This window comes from Furipterus horrens, unplaced genomic scaffold (genome assembly GCF_987537825.1).
Source record: "Furipterus horrens unplaced genomic scaffold, mFurHor1.1.pri manual_scaffold_10, whole genome shotgun sequence".
Taxonomy (NCBI): domain Eukaryota; kingdom Metazoa; phylum Chordata; class Mammalia; order Chiroptera; family Furipteridae; genus Furipterus; species Furipterus horrens.
Genome location: NW_028327180.1, coordinates 44,289,590 through 44,306,087, shown reverse-complemented (window position 1 = coordinate 44,306,087; position 16,498 = coordinate 44,289,590). Strand labels below are relative to the sequence as shown.

The window sequence follows — 16,498 nt, the reverse complement described above, 5'->3', positions numbered from 1 at the left end:
CGAAGGGAGGGGATTTGGGGCTGTCATGCCGGACATCTGCAATTGCCGTGACTGGGCATGGTTCAGGGGTACATGTAGTCTTGGGGCGGTGTTGGGGAGCTCAGAGCCACAATGGGCGAATGGCTGTGGGAGTCAGTTCTGGCAGCGGCAGGGGCAAGAAGTGCTCTACAGTTATCTTGCTCTGCTCCCAGTGGAGCCCCGAGCCCAGGGCTGCGGTCCCCTCATTCTGCACAGGCTCTTGTGTCTCTGGGCCCCCGCGTGGTAAGTTCTGGAACTGCACTCCCAAAGGAACACCCTGTGCCTCTGCCATCCCCCAGCGGCCACATGCGAGCTGCAGCACCAACGTGACACAGCCCTGGGTTGGTCCGCAAAATGGCTTTATTCTTCGAAGGCTCCGCACTGCGGACCTTGCCCGGGCCAGAGTGGTCTGCTTTAGCTGCTTCCGGGTGTGTCTAGAAGTGACTGAGGCCACTGTGCCGGGAGCTTCGCAGCGAGCTTGCCTCCCAGGCGCTTCTGGTTAGGCTCAGCCCCGCAGGGCTGCCATTGGTGCAGGACCTTGGGGGCACGAGGCGAAGCAGTTGGCGCAGCACGGCTTGGCGCAACAGGATGTACATCCAGGGGTCCAGGATCTGGTTCCATGAGGCGAGGCGCACAGCCAAGAACAGCGGCCGCTGCAAGGAGCTGGAGCCCCAGCCCCCGACGGCCAAAACCACCAACACCTGCGGAAGAAGCAGGTGTGAGCGGTGGGTGGGTATAAGAGAAGGGGATCAGCGAAGGGTGGGGCTGGGAGGGGCGGGAGCATGACTGGAAGGTAAGGGGGTATGTGAGAAGGGGATGAGCATCACGGGGGGAAAAGGGGTATCTTCGTGGAAAGACCAGCGAAGAAGCGGGACGTTAAAGGGCGCGGCAAAAGCAAAGGCCTTCATTGGGGGAAACGGGCTATCTCAGGCTAGAAAGGAGACAAGTCCCAGGTGTTCCGAAGGGCAGGGACCTGGAGGGGAGAAGAAAAATGGGATGCGGGGCTATAGAAGGGGTCTGGAGAATGAAGCGTCGGGCCTAGAGGGGTGGGACTGGGGAGGAGGCGTGTGTGGGTTGGGGTGAACTACAAAGACCCCCAGGAAGGAGTAAGATAAGGGGGCTGGGAGGAGGGGTGGAACGGCAGAGGGAGAGGCAAAGTGAGGGCTCCCCTGGCTGGTGGAGTTTTGAGGAGGCAGAGCCCTGGCTGGGGAGGGGAGAGAGGACCCAAGTATCCTCGGATGAAAAAGGGCAGGAAGGGCCAAGGTAGGAGTGGGAAGAAGTTTGACTGGAAGGGGCGGTGCGCCCCTCACCAGCAGTGGGCTCCAGCAGATGCACGATACCATCATGATGCCGACGAGCTGGCCCACCATCTCCACGTCATGGGTGCGGGCTCTACGCGCTGAGCCACGGCCTAGGATGCCGCCGCGGGCAGAGGAGGCCGAAGCGACAGATGAGGCGGAGGCCGAGCGGAGTCCACGTACACCCCAGCGCCTGCGGCTGTCAGAGCCTGAGGTCTGGGGTTGCCTTCCCGACCGGCGGCGCCGCCAGCGGGCTCGCAGCAAGGCCAGGCCGCTGAGTGTGTTGCACACCAGTGCAGCTAGCAGCGCGGCCAGGCCGAGGCCAGCAAAGAGGCCAGCGAGCAGTGCCTGGCCCCAGCCGCCCGCCGGGTCCAGGCCGATGAAGCACCACGTGCCAGGGTACTGCAGCTCGTAGCGACCCACGTGCACCACCGGCAGCAGCGCCACGGCCAAGGCCACGGCGGCCAGCGCAGCCAGCGCAAGGCGTGCGTGGGCCAGCGAGACGCGTGCTGCGTGCAGCAAAGGCCGTGTGACCCCCACGCAGCGCTCCACTGCCATGCCACAGCCCAGCAGCAGTGGGCATAGGCCAAAGAAGACCATGCAGCCTCCCAGGAAGTGGCAGGCGCCTCCGGCCGGTGAGCGCCCCGCCGCGTACAGGCGCAGCACCAGCGCACCCGGGATTACGTGGCCCGCGAGGTCGGTGGCCAGCAGGCTGGCAACGAAGAGCAGGAAGGTAGCTGCGGAACGGCGGCGGCGCAGGCGGCCCGAAGCCTGAGCCAGCAACGCCAGCGCCAGCACGTTGGACACGGCGCCTAGAGTCATGGAGAAGATGGGCAGTGCCGGCGAGGCACCCCCAACGCCCGATGGCAGCCCGACGGACGCGTTGGGGGCCCCAGGCGCTGTACATGTGGTCGCCTCGCCCACTAGGCTCAGGTTGAGGGGCCCGTAACGGTTCATGTCAGGTGCCAGGGTGGGGCTGGGGAGGAGAGGACGGCAAGTTGAGGCTGGCCCAGAGCACAGCGCCCACTGTTGGGCTGGGACCAGCTGACGATCCCTTCTTGGAGCATCTGAGCCCACGTGACCCCACAGCAGCTCCAATGACCCTTGCTGCCCAGGTCCTGACTCCTCTCAGGCTTCTTACCATCCCTGCTCTTGCTCCCAGCCTCACTGCCTTCTCTGCCACCTTCTTTGTTCACTGGGGCTCCCCTGGCTCTAGCCCTCCGATACGTCATAGCCTCTGGGCCTCCACCTCCCATTTATACATTAAATTCTGGTCCCTGACCCATCTGATACCCATTTCTGATCCCAGTGCCCCACTGCACCATCTCTTGACTGTCATGTCACCTCTAGTCCAGCCCCATCTTTGATGCCCATAGCTCTACCTCTGGCACTGTGGACCCCTCTCTCCCCACTGCACTGTCTGTCCACATGGTCCCACTATTGTCCCCATGGCCACATCGCTGTCCCCACAGACCCACTTCTGTCCCTCGGTTGCATTCCAGTCCCCCAAATTCCCATGTCTGACCTCCAGTGCTGTCTCTCACCGAGGCCCTACCCCTGACCACAGCTGTCTCACCCTAGATGCCCCAGTGTTCCACTCCTGCCAGCTCCATGTCCCTGCCCCAGAGGCCTCCGGGCTGACCCAGGACCACCCATCCCTTGATACCCAGTGGTGAGGGCTGAGAGGGCAGAACTGCCCCCTGGATCAGATGGGAAGGGAGAATGGACAGATGTAAAGAATGACAGGGACAGGGACAGATAGGGCTCAGAGTCAAAGAACATAAGATGGAAACGCAGAGGGAACCATGGTCCCATCCTTCCATGCCCCCCAGACCCACCGGAGATACTTGCACCCAGCCTTCTTACCCGGTGGTGCCTGGGACACTGGGTCCCCATTGCCTGCTTCTCGGTCCCTGCTGCCTGCTGCACCTCCTGCTCCGCCCGAGCTCTCCGGCAGGCTGCTTCCTCCCTCCCTTCCTACGGGGGCGGCTCCTGGGCTCCCTGCCTCCCCCCGCTGCCCACTCAGGCCTCCAGGGGCCCGCTCCACCCAACACCAGCCTGCTGGGGTCCTGGGGTGGCAGAGACCCCATCTCTGTGCTCCTGGCAGTGGGTGGGGAGCACTCTGGGCCCTAGCTCCCCTATGAGAAAGGGGTGCTCCCAGGGTGTTGTCCTGGCCCCCTGTGACCCCCTCCGCCTGCCCAGGCGGAGCACCCCCCTTCCCGCAGGCTCAGGCCTCTCCCTTGCCTCATTAATAAAGTGGATAAAATCTAAACACTGGAAAATGTGAGCGTCACCAGGGGCAGGCTGGGGTTGCTGCAGGGGGTGCCGCTGCACCCACAGGGCTTCGAGGTTGAGGGGTTAGCTTTTGTGGGGGGCAGCAACACTCCTTTGCCCTGCCAGAGCCTTCACGGATGTTGGGTGGGTGGTGGTGGGCAGTGCCTTGTGTGGACCAGCTTGGGTCAGGCCCAGCCAGGCCAGAAGATCCGCCCACTATTTACACAGGGGCTTAAAGCTCAGGCCAGGGCAGCAGAGTCATACCCATGGAGGGAAGGAGGAGGTGGGCAAGAGACCAGGGGACTCTCCTAGATCCTGCTTTAGGATGTGGTGAGCAATATCTAGGACACACAACTGCAGCCTCATCTCCTGAGACACACAGTCTCACACCTGAACACTTACCATCATATCCCCTAACACCCTGAGACCAGCCATCATCTCAGCCTGTCCCCAGCCAGCCACATTCCTCAGAGCCTTGAGGTCAGCCATCGTCACACCCCTGAACTTAGACATTGGCACCCCTAGCACCAGAGACATTCCCATAGTTACTGTCACTGGCCACTCCTCTCAACACCCTAAAATGCAGCCCCGAGATCCTTACTGCTGATACAGCCCCCCACCCCAGCCATATCCATATCACCTGGAGAGACCTCCTAACAGTCCAAGACAAGTTCCATAGGCAAACACCACACCCAAGACACAAGGAGTGGCAACGCCCTGGACACCCTGAGATCTTGCCAGTTACCCCCTACCCTAGAAACTGGGACATCCAAACACACACACACACACAGTCCTGCAATCACACAGCCACACTCCATGCAGACACTGCCAGTTACACCAACAAACACCCAGGAACACAGTCACTGCACCTGGCTTCCTCAACAGTTACAGCCTGCAATATCATCACAAATCAACACTCTGACACAGTCCTCCTCTCAACACAGACACACACCACACCCTTCAAACCTGAGCCTTCTGGCAGACACATGAAACATCCACAGGTGCCCAGGAATGCATGCAGTAACCCCAATAGCCGCTGCCCCTGCCCCACCATATACAGCCATGCACCCACAGCCCAAGAGTCCCACCACCCCACCATGGGGGCGGTGGTGATTGGGCAACTGCCCACCCAGTAGAAATGGGGAGTGGACTGGGCTCACATTTCCCTTCTTGGCTCACCCACAAACATTCCTGCAGGGACCTCCAGCCTAGCTAGCTCCCCTCCCTTCAATCCTGGCTCTTCCCTCCAGGTCTGGCCAGGGTCCCGCTGACCCCCCTTCCCTGATCCCCTTTCAATCCTCGAGGATGAAGCTGGTTGTCAGAACAAGCAGGCTGGGTTTATGTCCAGTGCATAGCATGGCCTACCATGAGTACCCGCAGACCCTGCATGTCCAGTCAGGTGGTGTGCGGCAGCATCATGACTGCTCCCCCACGTTCAGGGTTGAGCTCCTCCCCACAGCACTCACCCAGGCAGGGCCTAGGCTCCATCTGAGCGCCCTCCCCCATCTTTCTTTTTCCAAGCCCGGCCTCCATACCTGACCCTGGGGCTCCCAACGACCCTGGGCTGTAGCCAGCAGCCTTGTGTCCAGTATTCACATCAGGCTGAGGTGGCAGGAGGCCTTGTTCCAAAGGGAGCCAGACTTGAACCCTCAGTAGGCCAAAAAGCTCAGGCCTTGCCTGGAAGCCTGGTGGCCCACAGCCAGGAGCCTTGTCAGGCGGAACGGGTGGGAGGGGGTGGGTGGCCAGGGCCAGCTCCTAATTCAATTTGGAGCCCTAGAAGGATAGATTTCAGCTGCTACATTCTTTCCCAGCCCAGGCCCACCCCCACACACCCACCCAAGGCCACCAGACAAGTCCAACAGCATAGTTTTTATGTTCTAGACAGCAAATTCAGATACAAAAGTCCACTGCCATCGTCCCTCATGCCCTGTCTGGGGCTGGGCTGAGGGAAACACAGGTGTGGGATGGGAAGGTTGGGGGGTCACAGCAGACTCATGTTTCAAATGTGGAGGTAGGGAGCTCCTCTGGAGGGGGGCAGCAGAAAGGGGGGATTATTGCATTTGCTGAGGGGGGAAGCTCCCCCTTTGGATTCCCTATGTCAGGAAACCAGGAAGGTCAGGATCCCCAAACAGAACCTGAGGCCCCAGAGAGACAGAGGGGCCAGTTTGGCAGCTGATGTGGAAAGTGTTGGGGGCAGAGGCTGGCTGCCTAATCTGGCTGGTCCTTCCCAGAGACTAACCTGGCTGAGGTAGGTGGGGAACAGGGAGGGAGTGTGAGGGAGCTGGGGAGCCCAGCCAGGTGGGAACCAGGGAGGGGGTGGTACCGATTGGAGTGGGGCAGGGGTTCGGTCCCACCTCCTCACCACATCATCCTGGGACTGCTGGGACTGGGCCAGGACCAGGGCCAGGCCAGATACTAGAGTCTGGGTTGTGGTTTCACCACCCCTGGGACTCCCACCAGGCCAGGCTCAGGTCACTGCAAGGTTCAGCAGGAAGCCTAGTAACGGCCGACCTTGGCATCCCCAATGGCACCCCAGACGTCAAAGACGAACTCATCAGGGAAGGCAAAGTCACCAAGCCGCTCATCCAGGGCCTCAGCCAGCTCATCTGGGTTCCTCTTGTCCTTCCCAAGCTCCACCATGGTGGCCGCTGGGGGTGGGATAAGCAGAGTAGAGACACACATAGCAGAGGTGCTTGCTCAAGTAGACTGAGCCCATCTAGAAGTCTCCTTCCCCAGCCTCCCACTCCTACCCAGATTCAAGTGCCAACCACTCACCCAACTCTGTGTCCCTGATGCCCATGTAACTCTCCAGCAAGTCATCTACCTTCTCAATTGCCTTCTCCTCAAAGGCCGAGGGCTACAGGTGGAGTAGGAGAAACAGCGGAATCACAATAATTTGACTGTAAACTGTAATCGTATTTACTAAGAGCCAGGTCTCTTTTTGCCACTTTATGTATTAACCCACAGTTCATTCTCATGACAACTCTGACATTATCAGTATTACTAACCCCCCTCCCCATTTTCCAGACAAGGAAACTAATAAGGTTCACTTATCCAAGAAAGGTTCTAGAGCTGGGGGGAGGCAGAAGTGGGTTTGCATCCAGTGCCTGGAGCCCCTCAGCTGACAGGTGATGCGATCTGTGAATGTGCAGGGAAGTGGGGCTGGGGCCCAGCTGGAACACTCACCAGATCCTCTACTGTGGCAGGACCTCGGGATCGAAGCCGGAGAGTCCCTCGGCCAGTGCCCAGCTGGGGGCCGGAGCCAGGACGACCACCCCCTGAACGCACACTGATCATGTCTGTGGAAGGCAGGGGACTTATGAGGGTTGGGGAAGCCTAATTCCAGCATGATCTAGACAGGAACCCAGGTATCCTGACCTTAGACACCCCCCTCTATCTTCTCCAAACTCCTCAGGTTCCGGGGCAGCTGGGGGCTGAGGTGACCCAAGGAGGGCAGAACTCCTGACTCAGACTTGGCATGGATGAGGGAGGGACAGCCAGGGACTGGTAAAGGAAAAGGCAGAAGGGAGACTGAAGTGGGCCACATCTGCTCCCAGGGCCTGAGTGACAGAAAGGGGGTGAGGCCTTGATTTCTAGCTGCTCTTCCCAGGGCCAAAGGGGTATAGCTTCTGGCCCTCGGAGCAGCCCTATCTGCCTGCGGAAGTGTTTCAGAATTCCCCACCCCCCACCCTAGGGGCCTGCAGCCCATTCCTGAGAGTTAGTGAAGCCAGACTGAAAAGGGGGGTGGAGGCTGGCACAGGTCAGCCAAGCCTGGATTATCGAGCCTGGGGGTGCTGGCCAGGGTTGGGGGCGCTTGGCTGGGTTAATGGCTCCTAGAAGTTGGGTGTGGGGGCAACTTCCTCCTTGCCTCCCCACCTCCCCAGCTGGGCAGAGAGCCAGCACCCTCCCCCCAAGGCAGGGCAGAGCAGTCCCTCTTTCCAATTAGGCCAACTGGGCTTGGGCGCCACCTGCCGGTGTCCCATGGCACTGCAGCCTGGCCCAAGTGAACAGGGAGTATATTGGTAGTCCAGGCAGGAGCTCCTCACCAAAGGCCTTGCGGGGCTCCGTGAGCTTCAGTGTGAAGGTGCGGCCTCGGGGCAGCTCCTTGAGCAGCCGAGCCACCTCGTAGTGCCGACAGCCCAGCAGACTCTGCCCGTTGATGGCCTCGATCATGTCACCCACACTAATGAGCTGTATGTGGTCAATGACACTGCCCTCCTTGATGCGCTGCAGAGAAAGGAGCAGTCAGCCCCGTGGCTCCGCCCCTTAGCCCTATAGCCCAATCTAACTTCAGGCACCTTGATGAAAGCGTAGCCTGCCCCGTTGTCCGTGATGGTGAGCCCCAGCGCCTCCTCTGACTTGAACACCTCCACCTCCTTACGCTGCCCCTTGACATGGGCAAAGATGAAGTCCTCCAGCCCAATCTGGCCCCCGAGGAGCTTGTCCATATCCACTTTGTGGGTGTTGAGGGTGCAGAACATCACCTGCAGAGTGGGAAACACTCAACTCTCACCTTCCCTCTTTCGCCCTTTGCAACACCGATCTGAGGGAGAAGGGAGGAGAGTTTGGAAAGGCCTGGAGGTCCCCACCTCAGTGCCTGACCATCTCCAGCACTACTAGGGCTGGAATTTCTGTCCTACCAAAAACTTCCTGCTGGTTCTAGGCCTACTGTGGGTGCTTAGTAAATGCTTGTGTAATGAATGAAAGGCACAGACACCCACCCAACCTATTGAGACTCTTGCAGTTACTTCTTGCTCAATCCCACTATTGCCCTCCTGGCCTCTCTTCTGCACCCAAAGTCCTTGGGATCAGGCCTCCCTATGCATTATGGAGAAGTGAATCTTGCACCGAACTTCCAGCTCCCACAATCCGCTGGTGTGCAAGCCTCTCAATGCATGATGCGAATATAGCACCCAGTCCTGGACATCGGTTTTCATAGTCTACTGGGCTGCAGGTTTCCCAATACCTAATGGAAATGCAGCACCTAGTCCTGGCCTCCAAGTCCCTATAATTCACTCGGGTGCCCACCTCTCAATACCTCATGGGAACTCAGAATCCAGCTATGGACATCAGTCCCGAGGATTCACTGCTGCCCAGGCCTCCCAATTCCTGACGGGAACTCAGCATCCATCCCTGGCCTCAAGTTCCCCATAATTCAATGTGGTGCAAGCCTCAGCATCCGTAGCTTCAGCACAAGCTCAAAACCAGAATGCACAACCAGGCCTCTAGCAAACCATTATAACCCCAGGGGCTCCCTGGTGGGTACCTCGGCAGCTGGCAGTCGGAAGGCCTCGGCAATCTTGCCATACAGCTCTTTGACGTTGGTAAAGCCCTCGATGCGACCAGTGGGACTGCCGTGGGCCAGCTGGGTGTGGAACACAAGGCGGGGCCGCAGGGCCGGGGGAGGGGGAGGCAAGCCCATTTGGGGCCCCCCTGCCCCACCTCCACACAGGGGCCCTGGCTCCCCAATGCCCAGCCCACCACGGCCTGGCTCAGCTTCCTCATTTTCCACCAGAGGTGGCGCCTTTTTCCGCCGCCCCAGTCCCAGCGGCATGAGCAGCGGGAAGAGGGAGCACGCCCAGGAGATCTGCGGGGTGGGAAAGTGGGCTTAGGGCCTGGGCAGTAGTCCTGGGCCATCTCTCCCCCACCATTAGCATTCTACAGGCCCAATGACATAGAGAATAGACTGGCCTCAGTTCAAATCCCTGTTCCACACTTTGACACTCATAGGTAGTATTAGCAGCTAATATCTATTACAACCCCATGCTGACTGCTCCATGACCTTACAACACATTGTGATGTAGAGATCATATTATGTTATGATTACACCCATTTAATGGATGAGAAAATGGAGGCTCGGAGTGGTTAAATTTCTCTTTATTTTTCTCTCAGTTGCAGTCATTAATACTGTGCAAAAATCCCTGACTCCCCCTTCAAAGCACACAGGCAGATGACCTCCTTATGACTGGGCAGACATGTCACTAGTTCTGGCTACTGAGGTGTGAGAAGAAGTAATACATCACATTTCTGGATTGAAGCATTTAATTGCTAGAGTGAGAGCCTCCAGAGGTCTAGTTCTCCCTGGCAGGGTGACCAGCCACAACTGATATGGCGGTGGCTCCATCAGGCCAGGCTCTGAGTAACTACAGTGAATGGAACTTCCTGCTGAGCTGCAATGGACATGGAGCAGGAATGAGAATTAAACCTTTGTTGAGTTCAGCTACTAAGATTTTTGTTCAGCCACTAAGTTGTTTGTTACTGCGACACAACCTGTTCTGACTGATACACCCTTTTTCTTTCCTCTCTCTCCACACTCTCTCTGTTCCTTTCTTTCTCTCTTACTCCCTCCCTCCCTTCAAACAAATATTTTTTGGGTGTTTACAATATCCCACACAACATTTTAGATATTTCCTTCAATAAATAAGGTTCCTGCCTAGGGCCACCATGTGCAGTTACACAGGTTGTTCACTGTACAAAAGCAACAGACCCTGATATGTGTGCTGGGAGGAAGGGCTGCCTTTTATTTATTTAAAGATTTTTATTTATTTTTAGAGAAACGGGAATGGAGGGAGAAAGATAGGGAGATAAACATCAATGTGTGTTTGCCTCTCATGCACCCCTAACTGGGGACCTGGGCCACAACCCAGGCATATGCCCTGACTAGGAATTGAACCGGCAACCCTTTGGTTTGCAGGGTTCGCAGGCCAGCGGTCAATCTACTGAGCCACACCAGCCAGGGCAGGACTTCCTTTCTCTAATTCACTCTTAGGTGCTCTGTTGGCTAGATGGGGCCCTGTCCATGAAATCCAGAAGCAGGCAGTTCAGAGAAGGAGGTGTAAATTTCTAATATAACTTTTAATAGTCCCATGAAGATAATAAAACAAGACAAGTTCTATAGACAAGGTCACGGAGGGCCTCTCTGAGCAGGTTGTAGCTGAATCTGAGACTTGACTGATAGAAAGAAGCATCTACATGATGATGTGAGGCAAGAACGTTCTAGGCAGAGGGAACAGCTGGTACAAAGTCCCTGAGGTGCTTGGCTTATCTGAGGAACAGCAAGGAAGTCCATGTAGTTGGAACAGACTGAATAAAGGGAACAGCAGGAGGAGGTGAGGGTAGGAAGGTGACAAGCAGATGTAGTAGAGCCTTGAGGGCTGCAGGGAGGGCTTGGGCTTTTGCTCTGAGTGAGGTGACAACCATTAGGGGTTCTGAGCAGACTCACAGATCAGCTAGAGGCCAGTGTGGATGGAGTGGAGTAAGCAATGGGAAGGCGTGAAGAGGGAAGGAAAAGAGGTGACATTAGCCAACCATGCAGGGCCTTATAGACTGGGAAGGAATTCAGATTTCATTTTTCAGTCATATGTCCAAAGTCATAGAGGCTGGCTGCATCCTCAGGTTTGACTTCCAAGCCCAAGTTCATGATCACAAAGCTGTCCCCTAAGCAGCTCAATCTTCCTGGCCTCAGATGCTTGGCCTGCAGATGGGGGACACTGTATCCCTGGCCAGGTTGTGGTGAGGATTAAATTATACCAAATTATATTTTTCTGTGTAAAGGACTTCCTGTTCCCTCCCTTCAGATTGCCTCTTCTGGGAGCTATCCTGGATTCAGTTGAGCTAGTGGGCTGCTCCCATCCTCATTCATTCACTCATCATTCGCTAGTATCATCACTCACCTAGACTAATGTAGTAGCCTCCTCCAGGTCTTCCAGCTTCCACCCTTGCCCCTCCACAGTCTTTTGTCAAAACAGAAGCCAGAGTGATCCTGTAAAACATAAGCCATATCACATCTATGCTCTGCTCTGAACCCTCCCAGGGCCTAACTCAATTGGGGTAAAAACCAATGTCCTCCCCTTGGCCCATGGGCCCTCAAATGTCTTTCCCTGTTACCTCCCTGCCCTGATCTGCTCCCGTTCTCCCCCTCACTCACTCACTCTAGTCACACAGGCCTCGTCCCAACACATTAGGCACAGTCCAGCCTCAGGGCCTTTGCACTGGCTGTGCTCCCCATATCCACACAACTCACTCTCTTACCTCTTTCAGATGGAAAATAGATTTCATTCATTTATCTTGTTCACTGTCTGTTTTCTGACAGGGTAGGGAATTCTGTCTGTCTCATTCATCCTTATATTCTTAGTGCAAAGAACAGTGCATGGCACATAGCAGGCTTAATAAATATTCGTTGAATGATTTATCCTAATATTGACCAGCCTACCAGACCCTGTGTCCGGCTCTGGGGAGACAAAGGGGCACAGACTGTAGTCTCTGTCTTTTAGAACATGAGTCTGAAATGAGGCTTCCCCACTTAACAGCTGTGTGGCCTTGGGCAAGTGTCTCAAGCTCTCTGAGTTCTAAGGAACATGTGCCTTGAACAGTTCCTGGCAGAGTATAAGGGTTCCATAAATGTTGGTGATTACTACTATTTTCAGCTATAAATATAGAAGATTCAAACTTTCTCTTTTTCCCAGGACCTCCACATTCTATTCATCAATCCCCAACCTCCTTATTCTCTCTGCTCATGCTTGCTACCCTGGTTCAGGTTGGCTGCCGTGTCCTCACCTGTGAGAGGGGAACAACGGTGGGGAAGAAACTGGGTGATTAATGAATTTGCCCTCCACGCCAGAAGAGGCAGGGAAGCCTAGGTTCAAATCCCACCTTAGCCACTTACCAGGTGTGTGGTTGTAGGCAAGTCACTTTATTTGATGGGGCCTCAGTTTCCTCATCTGAAAAACGAACAGAATTCCTGTCTCTCAAGAGTGCTTGTGGGGATTCAAAGAGATTATGCATGTAAATTGCTTAGCATTTTGCCTGACATTCAACTTAAGGAAGCTGTTATTATGGTCATTATTATATTGCCTCCTTCCCTGTCCAGTCCAGGAAAATCCCAGTCCTCTTTGCCTGCCAAAGCCCACCTCCTCCAGGCAGCCTCCCCAGCTTGTCCAAGGCTCTTAGAATCATCCCTGGTGTTAAGACAGCTCAGGCCCATGAACTTAATTACATGTTGCCCTAGCAGAACTCTTGTCTTCCAGTCTTAGGCTGTTATTTAACTCCATGTCTCTATTTTAAAATGTAAACCAGATCATGTTACTCTCCTGCTTCAAATCTTACAACAGCTTCCCACCTCACAGAGAAAAAGCTCCAAACTCCTTAACGTGACCCCCTGACTTGCAGAATCGCCACTCTGGCTGCAACTCTTGCCCCAGCCACCCTATTCCAAGCTTGGTCCAGCCTCAGAGCCTTTGCCCTCTGCCTGGTCTTTGCAGGACTGGCTCATTTTTGTCATTCAGACCTCAACTCCAAAGTCACCTTCTCTGACAGCCCCCCTTGCCCAGAGTTTCTATCATGCCACCCCCTTATATGTCATTCATAGCATTTATCATCATCTATAGGTATCTTCCTTGTTTACTTGTTACTTGTTTGTTGCCTGTTTCCCCTACTAGAAAGACAGCTCTGCAAGATCAAGGTTTTTTGTCTTGTTCACTATTGAACCCTCTGTGCCAAGAACAGTGTCTCGCAAAGAGTAGGTACTAAATAAATATTTGTAGAATGAATGAATGAATGAATGTATCTTATATCCTCATTTTGAGTGCTCTCTGAGCCCCCCAATGCTCAGAACATATCTGCTGTGAAGTTGCTAACTGCCACACTCTCCCCTCAAACCTGAACACAGGGCTGGAGGAATTTGAGCCCCAGCACTGAGTGAGTTAGCTGGAATTCCAGCATCCTCACCCTCTCTTCCTTTTGAAGGGCCTGAAACTTAGCAAGCCCACAGCCACACAAAATGAGAGGAGCAGGAATCAGTGAAGGGGGGGTTCCTGGGAGCTCACACAAGTTCGGGGAGAGGAAACACCACACCCAGGTTCCTCTGTCCAGTAGGGTATTGCTCTGGAGAGGAGGGCGGGAGGCCTCTGATTCAATCTTGAAAAACCAGCTCCTGGGTGTTTCCGGGGAAAACGCCTACTGCCCTGGCATGGGCCCAGGCTTCCTGGGGGGGAGGGGGGACAGCAGGTATGGGATCCCAGGAGCCTGGTCCCCTGCTTATCTCCCCTTGAAGATGTCACTCATTTCTCCAAATCCAGGTACTTCGGCCTTGGCTTCCAGCTGAAGGAAGAGGTGGGTGTGGGGAGAAGCAAAGACCAGCAGGTGTGGCCAAGTAGTATGCATGATGTGGGGAGGGGGCACGGGGGGCGGGGAGCTGGGTAGCCAGCAGCAGGCAGAGGAGCTTCTTCAGGAACATCTGAGCCACGGAGTCACTGAACATGCAGTCTAGTGGCTAAGACTCCAGTTCCGGCCTCTGAGGTATGGGTTTGAGTTCCAGATCTAACACTTACTAGCTTTGTGATCTTAGACAAGTCATTTCACCTCTCTGGGTCTGCTGCTTCACTCATAAAACAAGTAACAGTAGCTTCCATGAAGTGTTTAAATTCACTGATCTGCATGGTAAATACCTGACACGGAAGTATTCAATGAATGCCAGTCCAGTGATTTTTTTTTTTCTTTCCCTTTTCATTATTATTATCGGGACCTCGGTCCTTCCCAAGCCCCTCTGGGCCCTGGAGGATTGGGGCAAGGCCAGCTCCGGGGAGATGCCTGGGTAGGGCTCAGAAATACCCACCCCGCGTCTGTCCCCGCCGGGACTAGGGCTTCCAGAGGGGTGCGGGGGGTAGGGGTGCGGCTGGAGACCCCATCCTAGCGGTGGGAGGCTTTGGCCCCCGGCCCCCTGCCCCCAGTGGGAGGGGAGGCGCCCGGCCGGGAAGGGGCCTTGGGCATCCCCTCGCCCACCCAGTCGACTCCAGCCGCGTCCGTGGGGCCGGCCCCACCCCGTACGATCAGTCGGATCCCCGCAGACGCGCGACAGAGTCCCCGGAGCGGCAGCGCCGTGACTCGCCTGTGAGAATCACTCACCTGCGCCGCCGCCTGCTTGCGCGCACCCAGCTCTGCCCTCTGCAAACTCCTGCCCGGGCCTCTCCCGCAGCCTTGGACAGGGGCGGGGCCGGCGACTGTGTTCACCCAATCAGGAGTTGCCTCCCGGAGCTTGCGGCCAATCCGCGCCGCGCCTCAACGGGTCGGTAGATCCGACGGAAACATTCCAGAGGAATCCCTCCGCCTCGTCCGGCTCTTCCCGCAACACCCCCCAGCGCTGCAACGCATTGGACCTTCCCGCCCCGCCTAAGCCGCGGCGGGCTGTACCACTGTAGGTCTGCGAAGGGGGGGAACTGCGGCTGGGCTCCGGCCAATCGAGAGGAAGGAAGGAGACGAGCGACCAATGGGAAGCTGGGGGCTCTGGACCACGTGCGGTGGGCTGGGAATCTGTCTAGGGGCACTCGGTGGTAACTGGCGGAGGGTGGGGGCTAGTTGTGGGAGTCAGGTGACTGAAGCTGAGTTTTGGGGAGAGGCTGCAAACTCTCTACAACCGGAAAAGCGAACCCCTTAGGAGGCCTGGGAAGGGGCAGAGGGCACCCCCCAATCCAGTTCTCCGTCAGGCCTGCCCCTGCCCCTAGCTCGGCCGTCCTCGGAGCAGATAAAAAGATGCATTCATTCCAGGCGGTCGGGCGGGGGACCGAGATGAATAGGGAAGGTCCTGAGTGTCCCTGCTTCCTGGGATGTACAATGGACAAGGGCATTCATTCATTCATTCATTCACTCATCAAATATTTAATGTGCCCCTGCTCGGTGCCAGACTCTGTCCTGTCTCTACTTACACACTGACGAGTAAGCCAAATGTGCTCCTGGTGGAGGGAACAGCTCGTGTAAAGCCCTGTAGGTGGGACAGAGAGATAAACCCCTTTGGGATAGAGCGATATAGTAGGAGCTAGCAAAGCAGTGTGAAAGGATACAAGGAAGACAAGAGCGAGATGGTTAGACCAGTATATTATTTTTTAAAATATTTTACTTATTTTATTTGTAGAGAGAGAGAAAGGGAAGGAGAGAGGGAGAGAAACATCAATGTGCTGTTGCCCCCAGCTGAGGTCCTGGCCTGCAACCCAGGCATGTGCCCTGATTGGGAATCGAACTGGCAACCCTTCGGTTCACAGGCCAGCGTTCAGTCCACTGAGCCACACCAGCCGGGGCGACACCAGTAAATATTTATACAACACATACTAGGTGCTAGATTTCAAAGGGTAGCCAGGCAACCCAAGTCCCTGTGAACGACCCTCCACCCTACTCTGTACAGAGCACACATGTGTGCATGAAAGGACCAGGTAATCTCACCATGTCCAGGTTTGGCTTGTAACCGGGATTGCTCAGGCTGGAGCAGATCAGAGAAACAAAGACACAAACGCACCTCGCAAAGGCTAGGACGCTCAGTTCCCAGAGCAGGTGAGAGATTTCCTTGTTCTAGTTCAAAGCCGGCAGGCAGCTAGACCAGGAGTTCTCTGTGTGTCCTGGAAACTGTAGTTCTTGGAGGCCTCTAACTCCTGCGACCCTGCTCAAGCCTCATTAAATGACTGGGTCTATGTAGTCCCCAGAGTGAGCTGCTGTGTATCCTAGCTCCGTCAGAGCCCCGCACAGAGGCAAAGTGAAAGGGGAGAGTGGGCGCTGGGCTTAGCTGCTGAGCACTGCTTGGGCGGGCCCCACCCATCTTGCAAACACCGGGCTTGCCATGGCAACAGGTTCAGCTATTGTCCTCTTCTTCCTGTTCTGCTGACCTCTGCCACTCCCACTGAGCCATCGTTTGCCTCAGCTGGGCCAGTGCCTTGTGTGGGACTGTGCCCACTGCCCTGGTTGCACCTGACATGTGAGTTGCCCCCTTCACACCTGGAGAGGGGAGGATGTAGAGCCACAGGGACAGTAGTGTCCTGAGTCAGAATCCACATGAATCCACATGTTGACTGATGAAGCAGTATCCAGAGATGGATAAGGGAGCTGCCTAAGGGCACAAAGCAGCACCTGGCACCTCCTACCCTCTT

The 16,498-nt window shown here is 55.9% G+C and overlaps 2 protein-coding genes across 4 annotated transcripts; both read right to left on the bottom strand.

The window, feature by feature from the left end:
- Positions 1–358: 358 nt before the first annotated feature.
- PTGER1 (prostaglandin E receptor 1) lies at positions 359–3,955 on the bottom strand. Its single transcript, XM_090289682.1, has 3 exons — positions 3,183–3,955; positions 1,329–2,292; positions 359–719 (listed from the first exon to the last, which is right to left on the bottom strand). Exons 1-3 carry the CDS (start codon positions 3,404–3,406, stop codon positions 453–455), a joined length of 1,455 nt encoding a protein of 484 aa, XP_090145808.1. The 5' UTR covers positions 3,407–3,955; the 3' UTR covers positions 359–452.
- Positions 3,956–5,444: 1,489 nt separating this feature from the next.
- GIPC1 (GIPC PDZ domain containing family member 1) lies at positions 5,445–16,094 on the bottom strand. Of its 3 annotated transcripts, XM_090289683.1 has the most exons (10): positions 15,874–16,094; positions 15,290–15,345; positions 12,256–12,310; positions 11,264–11,352; positions 8,857–9,177; positions 7,889–8,074; positions 7,637–7,817; positions 6,777–6,889; positions 6,366–6,447; positions 5,445–6,238 (listed from the first exon to the last, which is right to left on the bottom strand). In XM_090289683.1, the coding sequence occupies exons 5-10, from the start codon at positions 9,142–9,144 to the stop codon at positions 6,087–6,089; spliced, it is 1,002 nt and encodes a 333-aa protein (XP_090145809.1). In that variant the 5' UTR covers positions 9,145–9,177; positions 11,264–11,352; positions 12,256–12,310; positions 15,290–15,345; positions 15,874–16,094; the 3' UTR covers positions 5,445–6,086. The 3 variants fall into 3 exon arrangements, with proteins under 3 accessions (XP_090145809.1, XP_090145811.1, XP_090145810.1); XM_090289685.1 differs by lacking the exon at positions 8,857–9,177 and having other exon boundaries at positions 15,874–16,090; XM_090289684.1 differs by lacking the exons at positions 15,290–15,345; positions 15,874–16,094 and adding an exon at positions 13,415–13,544.
- Positions 16,095–16,498: the final 404 nt, after the last annotated feature.

What these genes read in the sequence shown, in the direction of transcription:
- PTGER1 (XM_090289682.1), bottom strand. Translation starts at nt 3,406, where the DNA reads ATGGGGTCTCTGCCACCCCAGGACCCCAGCAGGCTGGTGTTGGGTGGA. An exon ending in AGTGTCCCAGGCACCACCGG is followed by an intron (nt 2,293 to 3,182) that starts GTAAGAAGGCTG and finishes TCTCCTCCCCAG; the next exon opens with CCCCACCCTGGCACCTGACA. An exon ending in TCTGCTGGAGCCCACTGCTG is followed by an intron (nt 720 to 1,328) that starts GTGAGGGGCGCA and finishes CTTCTTCCGCAG; the next exon opens with GTGTTGGTGGTTTTGGCCGT.
- GIPC1 (XM_090289683.1), bottom strand. Translation starts at nt 9,144, where the DNA reads ATGCCGCTGGGACTGGGGCGGCGGAAAAAGGCGCCACCTCTGGTGGAA. An exon ending in TCCGACTGCCAGCTGCCGAG is followed by an intron (nt 8,075 to 8,856) that starts GTACCCACCAGG and finishes CCCACTCTGCAG; the next exon opens with GTGATGTTCTGCACCCTCAA. An exon ending in CATCAGGGACACAGAGTTGG is followed by an intron (nt 6,239 to 6,365) that starts GTGAGTGGTTGG and finishes TCCCACCCCCAG; the next exon opens with CGGCCACCATGGTGGAGCTT.